This window comes from Oncorhynchus mykiss, chromosome 5, assembly GCF_013265735.2.
Source record: "Oncorhynchus mykiss isolate Arlee chromosome 5, USDA_OmykA_1.1, whole genome shotgun sequence".
In the NCBI taxonomy this organism is placed as follows: Eukaryota; Metazoa; Chordata; class Actinopteri; order Salmoniformes; family Salmonidae; genus Oncorhynchus; species Oncorhynchus mykiss.
In genome coordinates this window covers 85462260-85480960 of record NC_048569.1, presented here as the reverse complement: position 1 = coordinate 85480960, position 18701 = coordinate 85462260, and the positions used below count along the sequence as shown (strand labels likewise).

Below are 18701 nucleotides of genomic sequence, written 5' to 3'. Positions count from 1 at the left end.
ATGACGTGATTTGACGTCATTTTATCTGTGGCCAATGACCTTGAGCCTTCTTGGATGGGCACTTCTAATGTAACTCTATTGCAGCACCCAATGGGCTAGAATTTTCTAGCTCTACCCTTATTAGACTTGGTGTTGACGTAGTGTCCCCATGAGTGACAGAACACTGAGCCAATCATGGTGCAAAGCTTCTGTATTTTCTGCTGGCTTGCCTCACCACCACATAAAGCACTGAGCTAGGCTGAAACACCTGCATTTTGGAGCTGCTTTACTCAAGAAAACAAAAAAGAGACGTGGCTTTATTAACTCAATGATATTGTCATGTACTGTCATGTTGTGTCTTGTCTCTGTCCTTTCCCTTCACCCTGTCTCCCTCTGCTGGTCGTTGTTAGGTTACCTTTTCTCCCCCTCTTTCCCCCAGCTGTGCCTTGTCTCCTCCTAACCACCTCGTCACCCCTTTTCCCACCTGTTCCCTTTTTCCCTCTGATTAGGTCCCTATATCTCTCTCTGTTTCTGCTCCTGTCCTTGTCGGATTCTTGTTTGTTGTGTTTCATGCCTGAACCAGACTGTCGTCATGTTTGCTGTAACCTTGTCTTGTCCTGTCGGAATCTGCCGGTCCGTCTGAGCCTACCTATGTTTGGTAATTAAAGAAGCTCTGTTTAAGTTAATTCGCTTTTGGGTCCTCATTCACGCACCGTAACAGAAGAATCCGACCAAGAATGGACCCAGCGACTTCGGATCCTCTCCACTCAGCCGTCGGGATCCAGGGAGCGATGCTAGGCAGACACGAGCAGGAATTGTCTGCTGCTCGACATGCCGTTGAGACCCTGGCCACCCAAGTCTCCAACCTCACAGAACAGGTTCACCATCTCCGCCTCGATCCACCGGCCACTTCCAGGGCTTTCGAATCTCCGGAGCCCAGAATCAATAACCCGCCGTGTTACTCTGGGGAGCCCACTGAATGCCGCTCGTTCCTCACCCAGTGTGATATTGTGTTTTCTCTCCAGCCCTACACTTTCTCCAGGAGCACTGCTCGTGTCGCCTACGTCATATCTCTCCTTATTGGACGGGCTCGTGAGTGGGGCACGGCAATCTGGGAGGCAAGGGCTGAGTGTACTAACCAGTATCAGGACTTTAAGGAGGAGATGATACGGGTTTTTGATCGATCTGTTTTTGGGGAGGAGGCTTCCAGGGCCCTGTCTTCCCTATGTCAAGGTAATCGATCCATAACAGACTACTCTATTGAGTTTCGCACTCTTGCCGCCTCCAGTGGCTGGAACGAGCCGGCTTTGCTCGCTCGTTTTCTGGAGGGTCTCCGCGCAGAGGTAAAGGATGAGATTCTCTCCCGGGAGGTTCCTTCCAGCGTGGATTCCTTGATTGAACTCGCTATTCGCATTGAGCGACGGGTTGATCTTCGTCACCGAGCTCGTGGAAAGGAGCTCGCGTTCTCCGTTGCCCCCCTCTCCGCATCACTACCATCTTCCTCTGCCGGCTCGGGTGCTGAGCCCATGCAGCTGGGAGGTATCCGCATCTCGACTAAGGAGAGGGAACGGAGAATCACCAACCGCCTCTGTCTCTATTGCGGTTCCGCTGGTCATTTTGTCACTTCATGTCCAGTAAAAGGCCAGAGCTCATCAGTAAGCGGAGGGCTACTGGTGAGCGCTACTACTCCTGTCTCTCCTTCAAGATCCTGCACTACCTTGTCGGTCCATCTACGCTGGACCGGTTCGTCAGCTTCCTGCAGTGCCTTAATAGACTCTGGGGCGGAGGGCTGTTTTATGGACGAGACCTGGGCTCGGGAACATGACATTCCTCTCAGACAGTTAAAGGAGCCCACGGCCTTGTTCGCCCTGGATGGTAGTCCTCTCCCCAGGATTCAGCGTGAGACGCTACCTTTAACCCTCACTGTTTCTGGTAATCATGGTGAAACCATTTCTTTTTTAATTTTTCGTTCACCTTTTACACCTGTTGTTTTGGGCCATCCCTGGCTAGTTTGTCATAATCCTTCCATTAATTGGTCTAGTAATTCTATCCTCTCCTGGAACGTCTCTTGTCATGTGAAATGTTTAATGTCTGCTATCCCTCCTGTTTCCTCTGTCTCTTCTTCACAGGAGGAGCCTGGTGATTTGACAGGGGTGCCGGAGGAATATCACGATCTGCGCACGGTGTTCAGTCGGTCCAGGGCCACCTCTCTTCCTCCACACCGGTCGTATGATTGTAGTATTGATCTCCTTCCGGGAACCACCCCCCCCCCGGGGTAGACTATACTCTCTGTCGGCTCCCGAACGTAAGGCTCTCGAAGATTATTTGTCTGTAGCTCTTGACGCCGGTACCATAGTCCCCTCCTCCTCTCCCGCCGGAGCGGGGTTTTTTTTTTGTCAAGAAGAAGGACGGGTCTCTGCGCCCCTGCATAGATTATCGAGGGCTGAATGACATAACAGTGAAGAATCGTTATCCGCTTCCTCTTATGTCTTCAGCCTTCGAGATCCTGCAGGGAGCCAGGTTTTTCACTAAGTTGGACCTTCGTAACGCTTACCATCTCGTGCGCATCAGGGAGGGGGACGAGTGGAAGACGGCGTTTAACACTCCGTTAGGGCACTTTGAATACCGGGTTCTTCCTTTCGGCCTCGCTAACGCTCCAGCTGTCTTTCAGGCATTAGTCAATGATGTCCTGAGAGACATGCTGAACATCTTTGTTTTCGTTTACCTTGACGATATCCTGATTTTTTTCACCGTCACTCCAGATTCATGTTCAGCACGTTCGACGTGTCCTCCAGCGCCTTTTAGAGAATTGTCTTTTTGTGAAGGCTGAGAAGTGCACTTTTCATGCCTCCTCCGTCACATTTCTCGGTTCTGTTATTTCCGCTGAAGGCATTAAGATGGATCCCGCTAAGGTCCAAGCTGTCATTGATTGGCCCGTCCCTAAGTCACGCGTCGAGCTGCAGCGCTTTCTCGGCTTCGCGAACTTCTATCGTCGTTTCATCCGTAATTTCGGTCAGGTGGCAGCTCCTCTCACAGCCCTTACTTCTGTCAAGACGTGCTTTAAGTGGTCCGTTTCCGCCCAGGGAGCTTTTGATCTCCTCAAGAATCGTTTTACATCCGCTCCTATCCTTGTTACACCTGACGTCTCTAGACAGTTCGTTGTCGAGGTTGACGCGTCAGAGGTGGGCGTGGGAGCCATTCTTTCTCAGCGCTCCCTCTCTGACGACAAGGTCCACCCATGCGCGTATTTTTCTCATCGCCTGTCGCCGTCGGAACGTAACTATGATGTGGGTAACCGCGAACTGCTCGCCATCCGGTTAGCCCTAGGCGAATGGCGACAGTGGTTGGAGGGGGCGACCGTTCCTTTTGTCGTTTGGACTGACCATAGGAACCTTGAGTACATCCGTTCTGCCAAACGACTTAATGCGCGTCAGGCGCGTTGGGCGCTGTTTTTCGCTCGTTTCGAGTTCGTGATTTCTTATCGTCCGGGCTCTAAGAACACCAAGCCTGATGCTTTGTCTCGTCTCTTCAGTTCTTCAGTAGCCTCCACTGATCCCGAGGGGATTCTCCCTGAGGGGCGTGTTGTCGGGTTGACTGTCTGGGGAATTGAGAGGCAGGTAAAGCAAGCGCTCACTCACACTCCGTCGCCGCGCGCTTGTCCTAGGAACCTTCTTTTCGTTCCCGTTCCTACTCGTCTGGCCGTTCTTCAGTGGGCTCACTCTGCCAAGTTAGCCGGCCACCCTGGCGTTCGGGGTACGCTTGCTTCCATTCGCCAGCGTTTTTGGTGGCCCACCCGGGAGCATGACACGCGTCGTTTCGTGGCTGCTTGTTCGGTCTGCGCGCAGACTAAGTCCGGTAACTCTCCTCCTGCCGGCCGTCTCAGGCCGCTTCCTATTCCCTCTCGACCGTGGTCTCACATCGCCTTAGATTTTGTCACCGGACTGCCTTCGTCAGCGGGGAAGACTGTTATTCTTACGGTTGTCGATAGGTTCTCTAAGGCGGCTCATTTCATTCCCCTTGCTAAGCTTCCTTCTGCTAAAGAGACGGCACAAATCATCATCGAGAATGTTTTCAGAATTCATGGCCTTCCGTCAGACGTCGTTTCGGACAGAGGTCCGCAATTCACGTCTCAATTTTGGAGGGAGTTTTGCCGTTTGATTGGGGCTTCCGTCAGTCTCTCTTCCGGCTTTCACCCCCAGTCTAACGGTCAAGCAGAACGGGCCAATCAGACTATTGGTCGCATCTTACGCAGTCTTTCTTTTCGCAACCCTGCGTCTTGGTCAGAACAGCTCCCCTGGGCAGAATACGCCCACAACTCGCTTCCTTCGTCTGCGACCGGGCTATCTCCTTTTCAGAGTAGCCTCGGGTACCAGCCTCCGCTGTTCTCATCTCAGTTCGCCGAGTCCAGCGTCCCCTCCGCTCAGGCTTTTGTCCAACGTTGCGAGCGCACCTGGAAGAGGGTCAGGTCTGCACTTTGCCGTTATAGGACGCAGACTGTGAGGGCTGCTAATAAGCGTAGAACTAAGAGTCCTAGATATTGTCGCGGTCAGAGAGTTTGGCTCTCCACTCAGAACCTTCCCCTTAAGACGGCTTCTCGCAAGTTGACCCCGCGGTTCATTGGTCCGTTCCGTATTTCTCGGGTCATTAATCCTGTCGCAGTTCGACTTCTTCTTCCGCGATACCTTCGTCGCGTCCACCCGGTCTTCCATGTCTCCTGCATCAAGCCCGTCCTTCGCGCCCCCGCTCGTCTTCCCCCCCCCCCCCCCCATCCTTGTCGAGGGCGCACCCATCTACAGGGTCCGTAGAATTTTGGACATGCGTCCTCGGGGCCGTGGTCACCAGTACCTCGTAGATTGGGAGGGGTACGGTCCTGAGGAGAGGAGTTGGGTTCCCTCTCGGGACGTGCTGGACCGTGCGCTGATCGAGGATTTCCTCCGTTGCCGCCAGGTTTCCTCCTCGAGTGCGCCAGGAGGCGCTCGGTGAGTGGGGGGGTACTGTCATGTACTGTCATGTTGTGTCTTGTCTCTGTCCTTTCCCTTCACCCTGTCTCCCTCTGCTGGTCGTTGTTAGGTTACCTTTTCTCCCCCTCTTTCCCCCAGCTGTGCCTTGTCTCCTCCTAACCACCTCGTCACCCCTTTTCCCACCTGTTCCCTTTTTCCCTCTGATTAGGTCCCTATATCTCTCTCTGTTTCTGCTCCTGTCCTTGTCGGATTCTTGTTTGTTGTGTTTCATGCCTGAACCAGACTGTCGTCATGTTTGCTGTAACCTTGTCTTGTCCTGTCGGAATCTGCCGGTCCGTCTGAGCCTACCTATGTTTGGTAATTAAAGAAGCTCTGTTTAAGTTAATTCGCTTTTGGGTCCTCATTCACGCACCGTAACAGATATACATATTTTTTTATATTGTTTGCAAACTGATATGTGACACATATTTCTTTTAACATTTGCTCTACCTAGACTAAATGATGGGTCGCCACTTGGTCCAACTCATAAACAAAATGCAAATCTGATATACAGTCTAAATGTGGTTTATAGGAAAGAGGTGAAAGGTAATTATTTGTTTAAACCGTGTGGAGATACAGAATTAAATGTACAGTGGGGCAAAAATGTATTTAGTCAGCCACCAATTGTGCAAGTTCTCCCAAAGATGTGAGAGGCCTGTAATTTTCATCATAGGTACGCTTTAACTATGACAGACAAAATGAGAAAAAAAAAATCCAGAAAATCACATTGTAGGATTTTTAATGAATTTATTTGCAAATTATGGTGGAAAATAAGTATTTGGTCACCTACAAACAAGCAAGATTTCTGGCTCTCATAGACCTGTAACTTCTTCTTTAAGAGGCTCCTCTGTCCTCCACTCGTTACCTGTATTAATGGCACCTGTTTGAACTTGTTATCAGTATAAAAGACACCTGTCCACAACCTCAAACAGTCACACTCCAAACTCCACTATGGCCAAGACCAAAGAGCTGTCAAATGACACCAGAAACAAAATTGTAGACCTGCACCGGCTGGGAAGACTGAATCTGCAATAGGTAAGCAGCTTGGTTTGAAGAAATCAACTGTGGGAGCAATTATTAGGAAATGGAAGACATACAAGACCACTGATAATCTCCCTCGATCTGGGGCTCCACGCAAGATCTCACTCCGTGGGGTCAAAATGATCACAAGAACGGTGAGCAAAAATTCCAGAACCACACGGGGGGGCCTAGTGAATGACCTGCAGAGAGCGGGGACCAAAGTAACAAAGCCTACCATCAGTAACACACTACGTCGCCAGGGACTCAAATCCTTCAGTGCCAGACGTGTCCCCCTGCTTAAGCCAGTACATGTCCAGGCCCATCTGAAGTTTGCTAGAGAGCATTTGGATGATCCAGAAGAAGATTGGGAGAATGTCATATGGTCAGATGAAACCAAAATATTACTTTTTGGTAAAAACTAAACTCGTCGTGTTTGAAGGACAAAGAATGCTGAGTTGCATCCAAAGAACACCATACCTACTGAGAGCAAACTCTCTCCAGAAGTTCTGTGAGGATCTCTGAATGATCCAATGTTGACCTAAATGACTAATGATGATAAATACAATCCACCTGTGTGTAATCAAGTCTCCGTATAAATGCACCTGCACTGTGATAGTCTCAGAGGTCCGTTAAAAGCGCAGAGAGCATCATGAAGAACAAGGAACACACCAGGCAGGTCCGAGATACTGTTGTGAAGAAGTTTAAAGCCAGATTTGGATACAAAAAGATTTCCCAAGCTTTAAACATCCCAAGGAGCACCGTGCAAGCGATAATATTGAAATGGAAGGAGTATCAGACCACTGCAAATCTACCAAGACCTGGCCGTCCCTCTAAACTTTCAGCTCATACAAGGAGAAGACTGATCAGAGATGCAGCCAAGAGGCCCATGATCACTCTGGATGAACTGCAGAGATCTACAGCTGAGGTGGGAGACTCTGTCCGTAGGACAACAATCAGTCGTATATTGCACAAATCTGGCCTTTATGGAAGAGTGGCAAGAAGAAAGCCATTTCTTAAAGATATCCATAAAAAGTGTTGTTTAAAGTTTGCCACAAGCCACCTGGGAGACACACCAAACATGTGGAAGAAGGTGCTCTGGTCAGATGAAACCAAAATTGAACGTTTTGGCAACAATGCAAAACGTTATGTTTGGCGTAAAAGCAACACAGCTCAACACACCATCCCCACTGTCAAACATGGTGGTGGCAGCATCATGGTTTGGGCCTGCTTTTCTTCAGCAGGGACAGGGAAGATGGTTAAAATTGATGGGAAGATGGATGGAGCCAAATACAGGACCATTCTGGAAGAAAACCTGATGGAGTCTGCAAAAGACCTGAGACTGGGACGGAGATTTGTCTTCCAACAAGACAATGATCCAAAATATAAAGCAAAATCTACAATGGAATGGTTAAAAAATAAACATATCCAGGTGTTAGAATGGCCAAGTCAAAGTCCAGACCTGAATCCAATCGAGAATCTGTGGAAAGAACCGAAAACTGCTGTTCACAAATGCTCTCCATCCAACCTCACTGAGCTCGAGCTGTTTTGCAAGGAGGAATGGGAAAAAATTTCAGTCTCTCGATGTGCAAAACTGATAGAGACATACCCCAAGCGACTTACAGCTGTAATTGCAGCAAAAGGTGGCGCTACAAAGTATTAACTTAAGGGGGCTGAATAATTTTGCACGCCCAATTTTTCAGTTTTTGATTTGTTAAAAAAGTTTGAAATATCCAATAAATGTCGTTCCACTTCATGATTATGTCCCACTTGTTGTTGATTCTTCACAAAAAAATACAGTTTTATATCTTTATGTTTGAAGCCTGAAATGTGGCAAAAGGTCGCAAAGTTCAAGGGGGCCGAATACTTTCGCAAGGCACTGTATATCGTTTACAGAAAACAGTTTCTTCTGTTTTTGTTGGGATGTATTAAGTAACTGGCTTCTGTTCAAGCTTTTAAGTTGGTTTTGAACTTTATCAAGCCAGGTATCGGGGTATGCTCTCGAGCAAAAACGCTCACGGAGAGAATTTGATTGTCTGTCATATTCTTCCTCTGTGTCACAGATGCGACGCAGTCTATGAATTTGATTGGTAAACCTCTTTTCAGGAAGAGGGCGATAACTATAAACTGTCAATATTGTATTTTTATCTGTACGTTTTCTGTAAACTGTAGTACTCAGAGATGGTCCCTTCTTTGTTACAAGTACATCTAAGAAATGTATAGAGTTAATGTTATTTTACATAGTGAAGGGAATTGATTCAACTCTAGAGTTAATGGAAGTAATAAATGATTGTAATTTAATTTCAGAACCCGTCCAGATCATAAAGCATACGACCCTGTTGAGGAATAGGCACTAACCTGCCCAAACTGCTCACCCATAAAATGTGTAGAGTGAGGCGAGCTATGTTGGGTGAGGGTAATGTAGGACGCTATGTAGCTCAAGTGGTTTCAAGTAATCTGGTCAGCAGGTGTGTGTGTGTGTGTGTGTGTGTGTGTGTGGGAGGGTGGGGGGGGGGCGCATTCTTGTTATTATGTTGTAGGTGTGCTTTGATGGTCTGATACAGCAGTATAGTATATCAGATGGTGTGCAGAAAAAGATCAATCAAATGAATGACTGTCTCATCCAGTATTAAATGACATAGACATCTGTCCCACTAGATTACTGTGATTAGACCCCCGATCGCCCTTTCTACCACCTCCGGCTTGGCAGCACTGACTGTGGCGAGAGCTTTTCACTGATGGTGCTGTTACGGAACATGACTCCTCTGTGAGAAAGCATGAATCAACATCAGCCAAGTAAGCAGAAGGCTTCGAAATGGGCTATTACGTCGGTGTTCAAGTGTTCTATTATTCGTGTCCAGTTGGAATGGGGTGGTGCGTTTCACATCAGCACTATTACGGTAGGCGTATAAGGGATATTACAGTACTTACGGAAGGCAAGTTGTGCGCTACGGTTCAGTTTTCCCCTCTGCGGCTGTCATCGTGCAGGTGGAATCTGCGTTTCGACGCGTGGCTTGTAGGGTTTACGTCCAGGTCCCTGTTGTGTATTTCATGCATAGGCCTAACCTAGCCTAATCTAGAAAGGACTATTCCGTATTGAGAAGCAAAACCACTCGTTTGGACTCGAGGGAAATGTAGACTATTCTTCCATAGGCTTCTGTGACTGTTTTTTTCTGAGGAAGATTCACATTATATGAATGCACCTTCACAGCGAGCCATTGGACTTAATCGCGATAACCTTTCAGTGCGAATTTAACATAATACAGACCAGTGAATGTGTATTTATTTCAGCTGATGAGCGCATCATCTCAATAGATTGTAACAGCGCACTAACTTCACAGCATCGGCGGTGTTTGCAATGGTATTGGGCTATTTTCTACATACATGACCTCAACAGGACCATAGTATAATAGTGTTTCTCAATGTTCTGTCTGTTGATAAAACTAAAAGGACCTAGTGCATTATTTAGCCTATTATCTCTGGCGCATCGATTGGAGAGGAGTTGCGTAGGATGCCAGACGTTGCAATTAGAGGTTGCTGTTATTGCAGTTTGACAGACAAGGATATCCAAGAATCACAGAGGACATAGTGTGCTTTTGACTTGACAAAGAACGGAACAGTATGGATGAGGGCACAGCTGCCAACGAGTCTATTCCAGATTTAAAAGATTTAGAGGTGAAAATCGGATGGAAGACACCTGAGGGTTTGCTCAAGTGCATGCGGGAAGAGGCGTCCAGCCACCGCGGAGATGTCAAGTTGAATTCACTGGAGACCAAAGACCGAGACATCACGGGCAGGGGTCTGGATGAGAAGATTCGAAAATTAAAAGTTGATATGGTAAGCTCTTATTTGGGGCAGTGACTTTTGTTGGCCTTGCCATTAGTTATCCACATTTTATTTTATTTTGTTGTTAGAAAGATTATGTGCAGTCGTACAACATTTGCTCTGCTTTTGACATTTAATGTTATAAAGATTCCCTAACAACTCAGAATGATGTTGTTGGTGGTCAGTAGCCCTACAGTGAACAAGATATGTATTTAATATTGATCCTAGTCCTACATCCTCTCCCTGAATATAAGGCATCCACCCAATCAATAATTCTGCTGATCTTCACCATGATAACAGCGGCAGGTGGCTGAGGTTGCTATAGATTCATTATTGTCAACAGGTCATAATTGGTGTTTTCAGAGACTAATAATTGGCCTAGGGATGGATTACTATTGTATTATATAATTTGAAAGAACTGATAGGCTATTTCATTTACAATCTAACTGTTCATTTATCCTATTAAACCAAGTTTATTGCAGGCCAGCCATCTTCTGCAGGCCAGCCATCTTTCATTCATCTTTCCATCTTTCAGGCGACATTCCGAGTTTATCATAACAGACGTCATCATACTTCTCTCCCCTTGGTGCAAAAACAGGACTTCAGCAGAGAAGCTCCGGGTGTGTTGTTTTTCCCTCGTGCACAGATGTCTTGCATTCCTATGGCAAAGACAGGCTCGCGGCGGCAGTGTTGGTGACGGCGCAATGTATGTCGTATTGGAATGATTGTACACAAACAGCACATGGTGGATGCCTGTGTTCTTCTAGAAACGGAAACAAGTCTCATTTGTCGCATTGGTTTGGTTTGAAAATAGCGATCCACAGGTTTTGTTTGTAGGCCTACCACTGCTGCACTTCCCTGCTGTGACGTTCTGTCATCTGCACTCTGACTCGCCAGACAATAACCACAGACTACCCCAAAGACTCTGGCAAAGAAACCTGCATAAAATTACATATAGTGTTGTAGGATACAGTATGTAGTCCATGTTGCCCATAACAACTCAATATATTATGTTAATCCAAACTTTCTTGCTTTGCCAGTAGAATTTAGTCGATAGCCTATACCCAGAGGGAATACCACTACCAGCCATTTGGGTGATGTGTTTTACAGTGCCATGTTTTACAGTGCTGATATTGTGGACCACTAGTGAGTGGTTTGAACAAACTAAACAGCAAATGTTTTAAGGTTAGGGGACATCAAGAGGGTCATAAATCTTTGTCTGGCCAGCGTCACATAACGACCCCATGATTTGCTTGCAGCCATCCCCATTCATCAGCACTGCTGAGCCAGAGGATGCAGGGCTCTCTCCCTTGTCAAAAGTAGTGCACTATGTAGGGAGTAGGGTACCATTTGGGACGCATACAGAGGCTTCAGTGATTAGGAGCTACCTCTTAGTCAGAGTGATCTTCCCACTGTCAGACAGCATACATAGTGCTGCTGTGTGTTGGGCCAATATCTCATCTCTCTGAGTGGTGCTGGGTAGCAGGAGAACAGAGGGGTACTGAACTTTGCGCTCTCATCACAATTCTGCTTTCACAAAATAGGCTACACACATGCACATATGCATGAGCACGCACACTCATTCTCACAAGGAAACATGCGTGTACACACACCACTGGCGTAACTCAGTTTCTCTGGGCCCCCGCAAGGTCGACCCTCTTGTTCAGTAATTAAAGTTGGATATTCAAACATTGCAGATAGTTTTAAAAAAAATGTAGATGCAACCGCATACTAATCAGCTACTAATAGATTTTTTTAGACTATACAACTGTCCTGTATAACCTACCTGAACCTGCATGACATGAGAAATCCTCGCAATCTGCACTGAGTATATCCCCCCCTCTCCTTTACCATCAGAACAGACTAAATTCGTCAGGCCATGGACTTTACACGGTGTTGAAAGCTATCCACAGGGATGCTGGCCCATGTTGACCAATGCGTCTCACAATTGTCGGTGATGGACCATTCTTGATTCACATGGGAAACTGTTGAGCGTGAACTCAGCAGCATAGTACATCTTGACACAAACCGATGCGCCTGGCACCATACCCCGTTCGATGGGCACTTAAATTGTTTGTCTTGCCCATTCACCCTCTGAATGGCACACACATACACAATTCATGTCTCAATTGTCTCATGGCTTAAAAATCATTCTGTAACCTGTCTCTTCCCATTCATCTACACTGATTGTATTCTACATCAATAAGGGATCATCGCTTTCACTTGGATTCACCTGGTCAGTCTATGTCATAGAAAGACCCTCCAAGAACTGTTGTCCACTAAAGATCAAATCAAATTGTTTTAGTCACATGCATGTAGGTGTAGACCTTACAGGGAAATGCTTACTTTTGAGCCCCAAACCAACAATTTTGTTAAAAAAAATATGGATAAGAATAATAAACAAGAGTAACAAGTAATTAAAGAGCAGCAGTAAAATAACAATAGCGAGACTATATACAGGGGGGTACTGGTACAGAATCAATGTGCGGGGGCACCGGTTAGTTGAGGTAATATGTACATGTAGGTAAAGTTATTAAAGTGACTATGCGTAGATGATAACAACAGAGAGTAGCAGCGGTGTAAAAGAAGAGGGGGGTGCAATGAAAAAAGTCTGGGTAGCCATTTGATTAGGTGTTCAGAAGTCCTATGGCTTGGGGGTAGAAGCTGTTTTGAAGCCTCTTGAACCTAGACTTGGCGCTCCGGTACCGCTTGTCATGCGGTAGTGGAGAGAACAGTCTATGACTAGGGTGGCTGGAGTCTTTGACAATTTTTAGGGCCTTCCTCTGACACCGCCTGGTATAGAGGTCCTGGATGGCAGGAAACTTGGCCCCAGTGATGTACTGGGCCGTTCGCACTATCCTCTGTAGTGCCTTGCGGTCGGAGGCCGTGCAGTTGCCATACCAGGCAGTGAGGAAAGTCAGGATGCTCTCGATGTTGCAGCTGTAGAACCTTTTGAGGATCTGAGGATACATGCCAAATCTTTTCAGTCTCCTGAGGGGGAATAGGTTTTGTCGTGGCCTCTTCACAACTGTCATGGTGTGCTTGGACCATGTTAGTTTGTTGGTGATGTGGACACCAAGGAACTTGAAGCTTTCAACTTGCTCCACTGCAGCCCCGTCGATGAGAATGGGGAGTGCTCTGTCCTCTTTTTCCTGTAGTCCTCAATCATCTCCTTTGTCTTGATCACGTTGAGGGAGAGGTTTTTGTCCTGGCACCACACGGCCAGGTCTCTGACCTCCTCCCTATAGGCTGTCTCGTCGTTGTTGGTGATCAGGCCTACCACTGTTGTGTCGTCTGCAAACTTAATGATGGTGTTGGAGTTGTGCCTGGCCGTGCAGTCATAATTGAACAGGGAGTACAGGAGGGGACTGAGCACGCACCCCTGAGGGGCCCCTGTGTTGAGGATCAGAGTGGCGGATGTGTTGTTACCTACCCTTACCACCTGGGGGCGGTCCGTCAGGAAGTCCAGGATCCATTTGCAGAGGGAGGTGTTTAGTCCCAGGGTCCTTAGCTTATCGATGAGCTTTGAGGACACTATGGTGTTGAACGCTGAGCTGTAGTCAATTAATAGCATTCTCACATAGGTGTTTCTTTTGTCCAGGTGGGAAAGGGCAGTGTGGAGTGCAATAGAGATTGCATCATCTGTGGCTCTGTTGGGGCGGTATGCAAATTTGAGTGGGTCTAGGGTTTCTGGGATAATGGTGTTGATGTGAGCCATGACCAGCCTTTCGAAGCACTTCATGGCTACAGACGGTAGTCGTTTAGGCAGGTTACCTTAGTGTTCTTGGGCACAGGCACTATGGTGGTCTGCTTGAAACGTGTTGGTATTAGACACGGACAGGGAGAGGTTGAAAATGTCAGTGAAGACACTTGCCAGTTGGTCAGCGCATGCTCGCAGTACACGTCCTCGCCCTGCGGCCTTGTGAATGTTGACCTGTTTGAAGGTCTTACGTACATCGGCTGCGGAGAGTGTGATCACATGGTCTTCCAGAACAGCTGGTGCTCAAATGCATGTTTCAGTGTTATTTGCATCGAAACGAGCATAGCAGTAGTTTAGTTTGTCTGGTAGGCTTGTATCACTGGGCAGCTCTCGGCTGTGCTTCCCTTTGTAGTTTGTAATGGTTTGCAAGCCCTGCCACATCCGATGAGCGTCAGAGCCGGTGTAGTACGATTCGATCTTAGTCCTATATTGATGCTTTGCCTGTTTGATTGTTCAGAGGAAATAGCGAGATTTCTTATAAGCTTCTGGGTTAGAGTCCTGTTCCTTGAAAGGTGCAGCTCTAGCCTTTAGCTCAATGCGGATGTTGCCTGTAATCCATGGCTTCTGGTTGGGGTATGTACGTATGGTTACTGCGGGGATGACGTCATCGATGCACTCATTGATGAAGCCAATGACTGATGTGGTGTACTCCTCAATGCCATGGGAGGAATCCCGGAACATATTCCAGTCTGTGCTAGCAAAACAGTCCTGTAGCTTAGCATCTGCTTCATCTGACCACTTTTTTTTTACAGATCTAGTCACTGGTGCTTCCAGCTTTAATTTTTGCTTGTAAACAGGAATTAGGAGGATAGAATTATGGTCAGATTTGCCAAATGGAGGGCGAGGGAGAGCTTTGTATGAGTCTCTGTTTGTGGAGTAAAGGTGGTTCAGAGTTTTTTCCCCCCTCTGGTTGCACTTTTAACATGCTGATAGAAATTTGGTAGTACAGATTTAAGTTTCCCTGCATTAAAGTCCCCGGCTACTAGGAGCGCCACCTCTGGGTGAGTGTTTTCTTGTTTGTTTCTTGTTTGTTCAATGCTGTCTTAGTGCCAGTCTCTGACTGTGGTGGTACAAACATGCATCTGTTTTCATCTGCCAATATATTGGCTGTCCCCTGAGCTTCCTAAACAGTTAATCTCTTTCCGTAATGGGTTGAGGCCGGCAACTAAGGAGAATGAGAGGCTTAATTAAAGTTACAGAACTGCTGTATTTGAAGCTACACTCCCTTCTCCTCACTTTCCCTGGCCGGACCTAGCTGTCTGGCTGTTTTGACCATCCCTGTAGCTGTCGCTTATGGGGAGAGATAGTTTCCAAAGTATGTCTCATAAAGAAGAATAGAAGCTTTAGGCTCTCGGTCTATGTGCTTTTCAACACCTGAGTAAATTCCACTCATTGCACTGGCTCCGTCATAGCCTTGACCACGGAATTTATTCACCGATATCCCCTTTCTTTAAATCAGTTTGCTTTGAGTTTTTTATGGCCAGAGATGCATTTTCAGTCACATTCCTGTCACATGCGCCAAATACAACAGGTGTTATATTACCGTGAAATGCTTGATGACAAGCCCTTAACCAACAATGCAGTTCAAGAAATAGAGTTAAGAAAATATTTACTAAATAAAATAAAAAGTAACACAATAAAATAACAATAATGAGGCTATATACAGGGTGTACCAGTACCGAGTCAATGTGCGGGGGTACAAGTTAGTCAAGGTAATTTGTACATGTAGGTAGGGGTAAAGTGACTATGCATAAATAATAAACAGCAAGTAGCAGCTGTGTAAAAACAAAAGGGGGAGGGGTGTCAATGTAAAAATCAATGACAGGCGCATGGGCCCCCAGAGCTCTACGGCCCCCACCGCATTGAGGCACCTTCTAACTAGCAGAGGTGTCCTTTGTTGCCACTTCTCACCTTTGCTCCTGCCCTCTGATTGTCTTTTCACTCACTCACTCACTCACTCACTCACTCACTCACTCACTCATAGGGCTCCTTTGTTGCTTTTTCTCATCTGGCCTGTTTCAAGCTTCATGCATCTGGCCTGTTTCAAGCTTCATGCATCTGGCCTGTTTCAAGCTTCATGCATCTGGCCAGTTTCAAATTTCATGTATCGTTAAGGTTGCAAGATCGAATCCCCAAGCTGACAAGGTAAAAATCTGTTGTTCTGCCCCTGAACAGGCAGTTAACCCACTGTTCCTAGACCGTCATTGAAAATAAGAATTTGTTCTTAACTGACTTGCCTAGTTAAATAAAGGTGTAAAAAAAAAAATTAGGGACGCAAAGACAGGCTGTCACCTTCCTGTCATGGAGTAAGACAAACAGACGAGCCTCGTTGTTTTCTCAGACATCTACATACAGTGAGGGAAAAAAGTATTTGATCCCCTGCTGATTTTGTACATTTGACAAAGAAATGATCAGTCTATCATTTTAATGGTAGGTTCATTTGAACAGTGAGACAGAATAACAACAAAAACATTCATAAAAACACATGTCAAAAATGTTAAGACCAAAGAGCTCTCCAAGGATGTCAGGGACAATATTGTAGATCTACACAAGGCTGGAATGGGCTACAAGACCATCGCCAAGCAGCTTGGTGAGAAGGCGACAACAGTTGGTGCGATTATTTGCAAATGGAAGAAACATAAAATAACTGTCAATCTTCCTCGGCCTGGGGCTCCATGCAAGATCTCACCTCGTGGAGTTGCAATGATCATGAGAATGGTGAGGAATCAGCCCAGAACTACACGGGAGGATCTTGTCAATGATCTCAAGGCAGCTGGGACCATAGTCACCAAGAAAACAATTGGTAACACACTACGCCGTGAAGGACTGAAATCCTGCAGCGCCCGCAAGGTCCCCCTGCTCAAGAAGTACATGCTTGTCTGAAGTTTGCTAATGAACATCTGAATGATTCAGAGGAAAACTGGGTGAAAGTGTTGTGGTCAGATGAGACCAAAATGGAGCTCTTTGGCATCAACTCAACTCGCCGTGTTTGTAGGAGGAGGAATGCTGCCTATGACACCAAGAACCCCATCCCCACCGTCAAACATGGAGGTGGAAACATGCTTTGGGGGTGTTTTTCTGCTAAGGGGACAGGACAACTTCATTGCATCAAAGGGATGATGGACGGGGCCATGTACCGTCAAATCTTGGGTGAGAACCTCCTTCCCTCAGCCAGGGCATTGAAAATGGTTAGTGAATGGGTATTCCAGCATGACAATGACCCAAAACACACGGCCAAGGCAACAAAGGAGTGGCTCAAGAAGAAGCACATTAAGGTCCTGGAGTGGCCTAGCCAGTCTCCAGACCTTAATCCCATAGAAAATCTGTAGAGGGAACTGAAGGTTCGAGTTGCCAAACGTCAGCCTCGAAATCTTAATGACTTGGAGAAAATCTGCAAATAGGAGTGGGACAAAATCCCTCCTGAGATGTGTGCAAACCTGGTGGCCAACTACAAGAAACGTCTGACCTCTGTGATTGCCAACCAGGGTTTTGCCACCAAGTACTAAGTCATGTTTTGCAGAGGGGTCAAATACTTATTTCCCTCATTTAAAATGCAAATAAATGTATAACATTTTTGACATGCGTTTTTTTCTGGATTTTGTTGTTGGTATTCTGTCTCTCACTGTTCAAATAAACCTGCCATTACAATTATAGACTGATAATTTCTTTGTCAGTGGGCAAACGTACAAAATCAGCAGGGGATGAAATACTTTTCCCCCCTCACTGTAGCTGCCTGTTTGGCTTCTATTATCAGTCTGGAGCTCAACTGTAATAAAATAAAACCACTTCTTTAGACTGTTATGTCCACATATAGGCTACAGTCTGCCACCTGTATCTATGTGTGTGTCCTATAAAAAGGAAAAGTCCTAAGAATGTGAATGCCGCACTGTGTTGTTGGAGCCCAGTTCATGACTCACCCCCTACCTCTCCCTGAATGCTGCTGTGCTGTACAGATGGAACTCACAGGGGAGAGACATGTGCAGGCAGATAGAACAGGACAGGAGGGTTGTGTGAAAGAATGAATGAGAATGAAAATAATGAGATAGAGAGATGGCAGGAAGACAGACAAACAGAAGAAGCCAGAGTATGGAGTGTTTAGATGTCATAAGTAAGAGAGTCAGTATACTGTATATTGAGTGGGTGCAAGTCTGTGGAGACTGACTAGTACTTTTCCATGAATCTTTGGTACAAAGAGAGAGGGAGAGAAAGAGAGAAAGAGTGGAAGGGAGTATGCAAACAGATGGAACAGTGGGAGGGCTGTGGCGAGAGGTCACCCTTCTGCTGTCTCTGAAAGTGATCTTATTAGATGGGGAGAAAGAGATGGGGAGAGAGATGGGGAGATGGAGGATGCTCAGGGATGTGTTCACTTAACTCTGTTTGCAGAAGGCAGAGAATAGATGGGGAAGGTGAAAGATAACAGACAAGAGAGACAACTGTGTGTGTGTGTGTGGGGGGGGGGTCTGTTTTGTCCCTGTTTCCAGTGTGATATTGTCGGACTGGTCTCAGCGTGGGATTCTGTCTTTTGTTCACTGGTGTGTAGGATCAGCTATGTGTACATTCACACTAATCATAACACTTTGTGTGTGTGCACGTGTATGCGTGGATCTGTGCATGCGTATAGGTTTCTGCATGGTGAAATGGCACATCAAGCCTGAAAATCATATTTTCCCCATGAGTAGTATCAAGTGCTAGCCTGTTCATTTTGTGATGAAGGCTGAGGAGACTAGTGCTTAAGATGCTACACGCGCACACACGCGCACACACGCACATGCACACACACAAACACACACACACACACACACACACACACACACACACACACACACACACACACACACACACACACGGAGAAAGGAAATGTAGCTCTCCAGAATCCTGTGGATTAGCCGGGAGCTGTCTGGCCCGGCGCCTCCACCGGAAAACTGGAATCTTTTTTGACTGTGAAAATGGCTCTACCACCTTCAAGGCTCCCCCCCACACACACACACACACACTTTAGGGAATGCCTACAGGCAGACTGGCATTGGGACTCGCACATAAAATAAATGGCATGCAGACAACATGTAGCGGCAGGGTAGCCTAGTGGTTAGAGCGTTGGACTAGTAACCAGAAGGTTGCAA

General features: G+C 46.6%; 1 protein-coding gene across 1 annotated transcript in view; it reads left to right on the top strand.

Moving 5' to 3' along the window:
- The first annotated feature begins 8538 nt into the window (after positions 1-8538).
- lurap1 (leucine rich adaptor protein 1) overlaps positions 8539-18701 on the top strand; it is a 28927-nt gene continuing 18764 nt past the window's right edge. Inside the window, exon 1 of the mRNA XM_036978603.1 lies at positions 8539-9833. Within this exon, the coding sequence (XP_036834498.1) occupies positions 9618-9833 (216 nt within the window). The 5' untranslated portion in view covers positions 8539-9617. The remainder of the gene's footprint in view (positions 9834-18701) is intronic.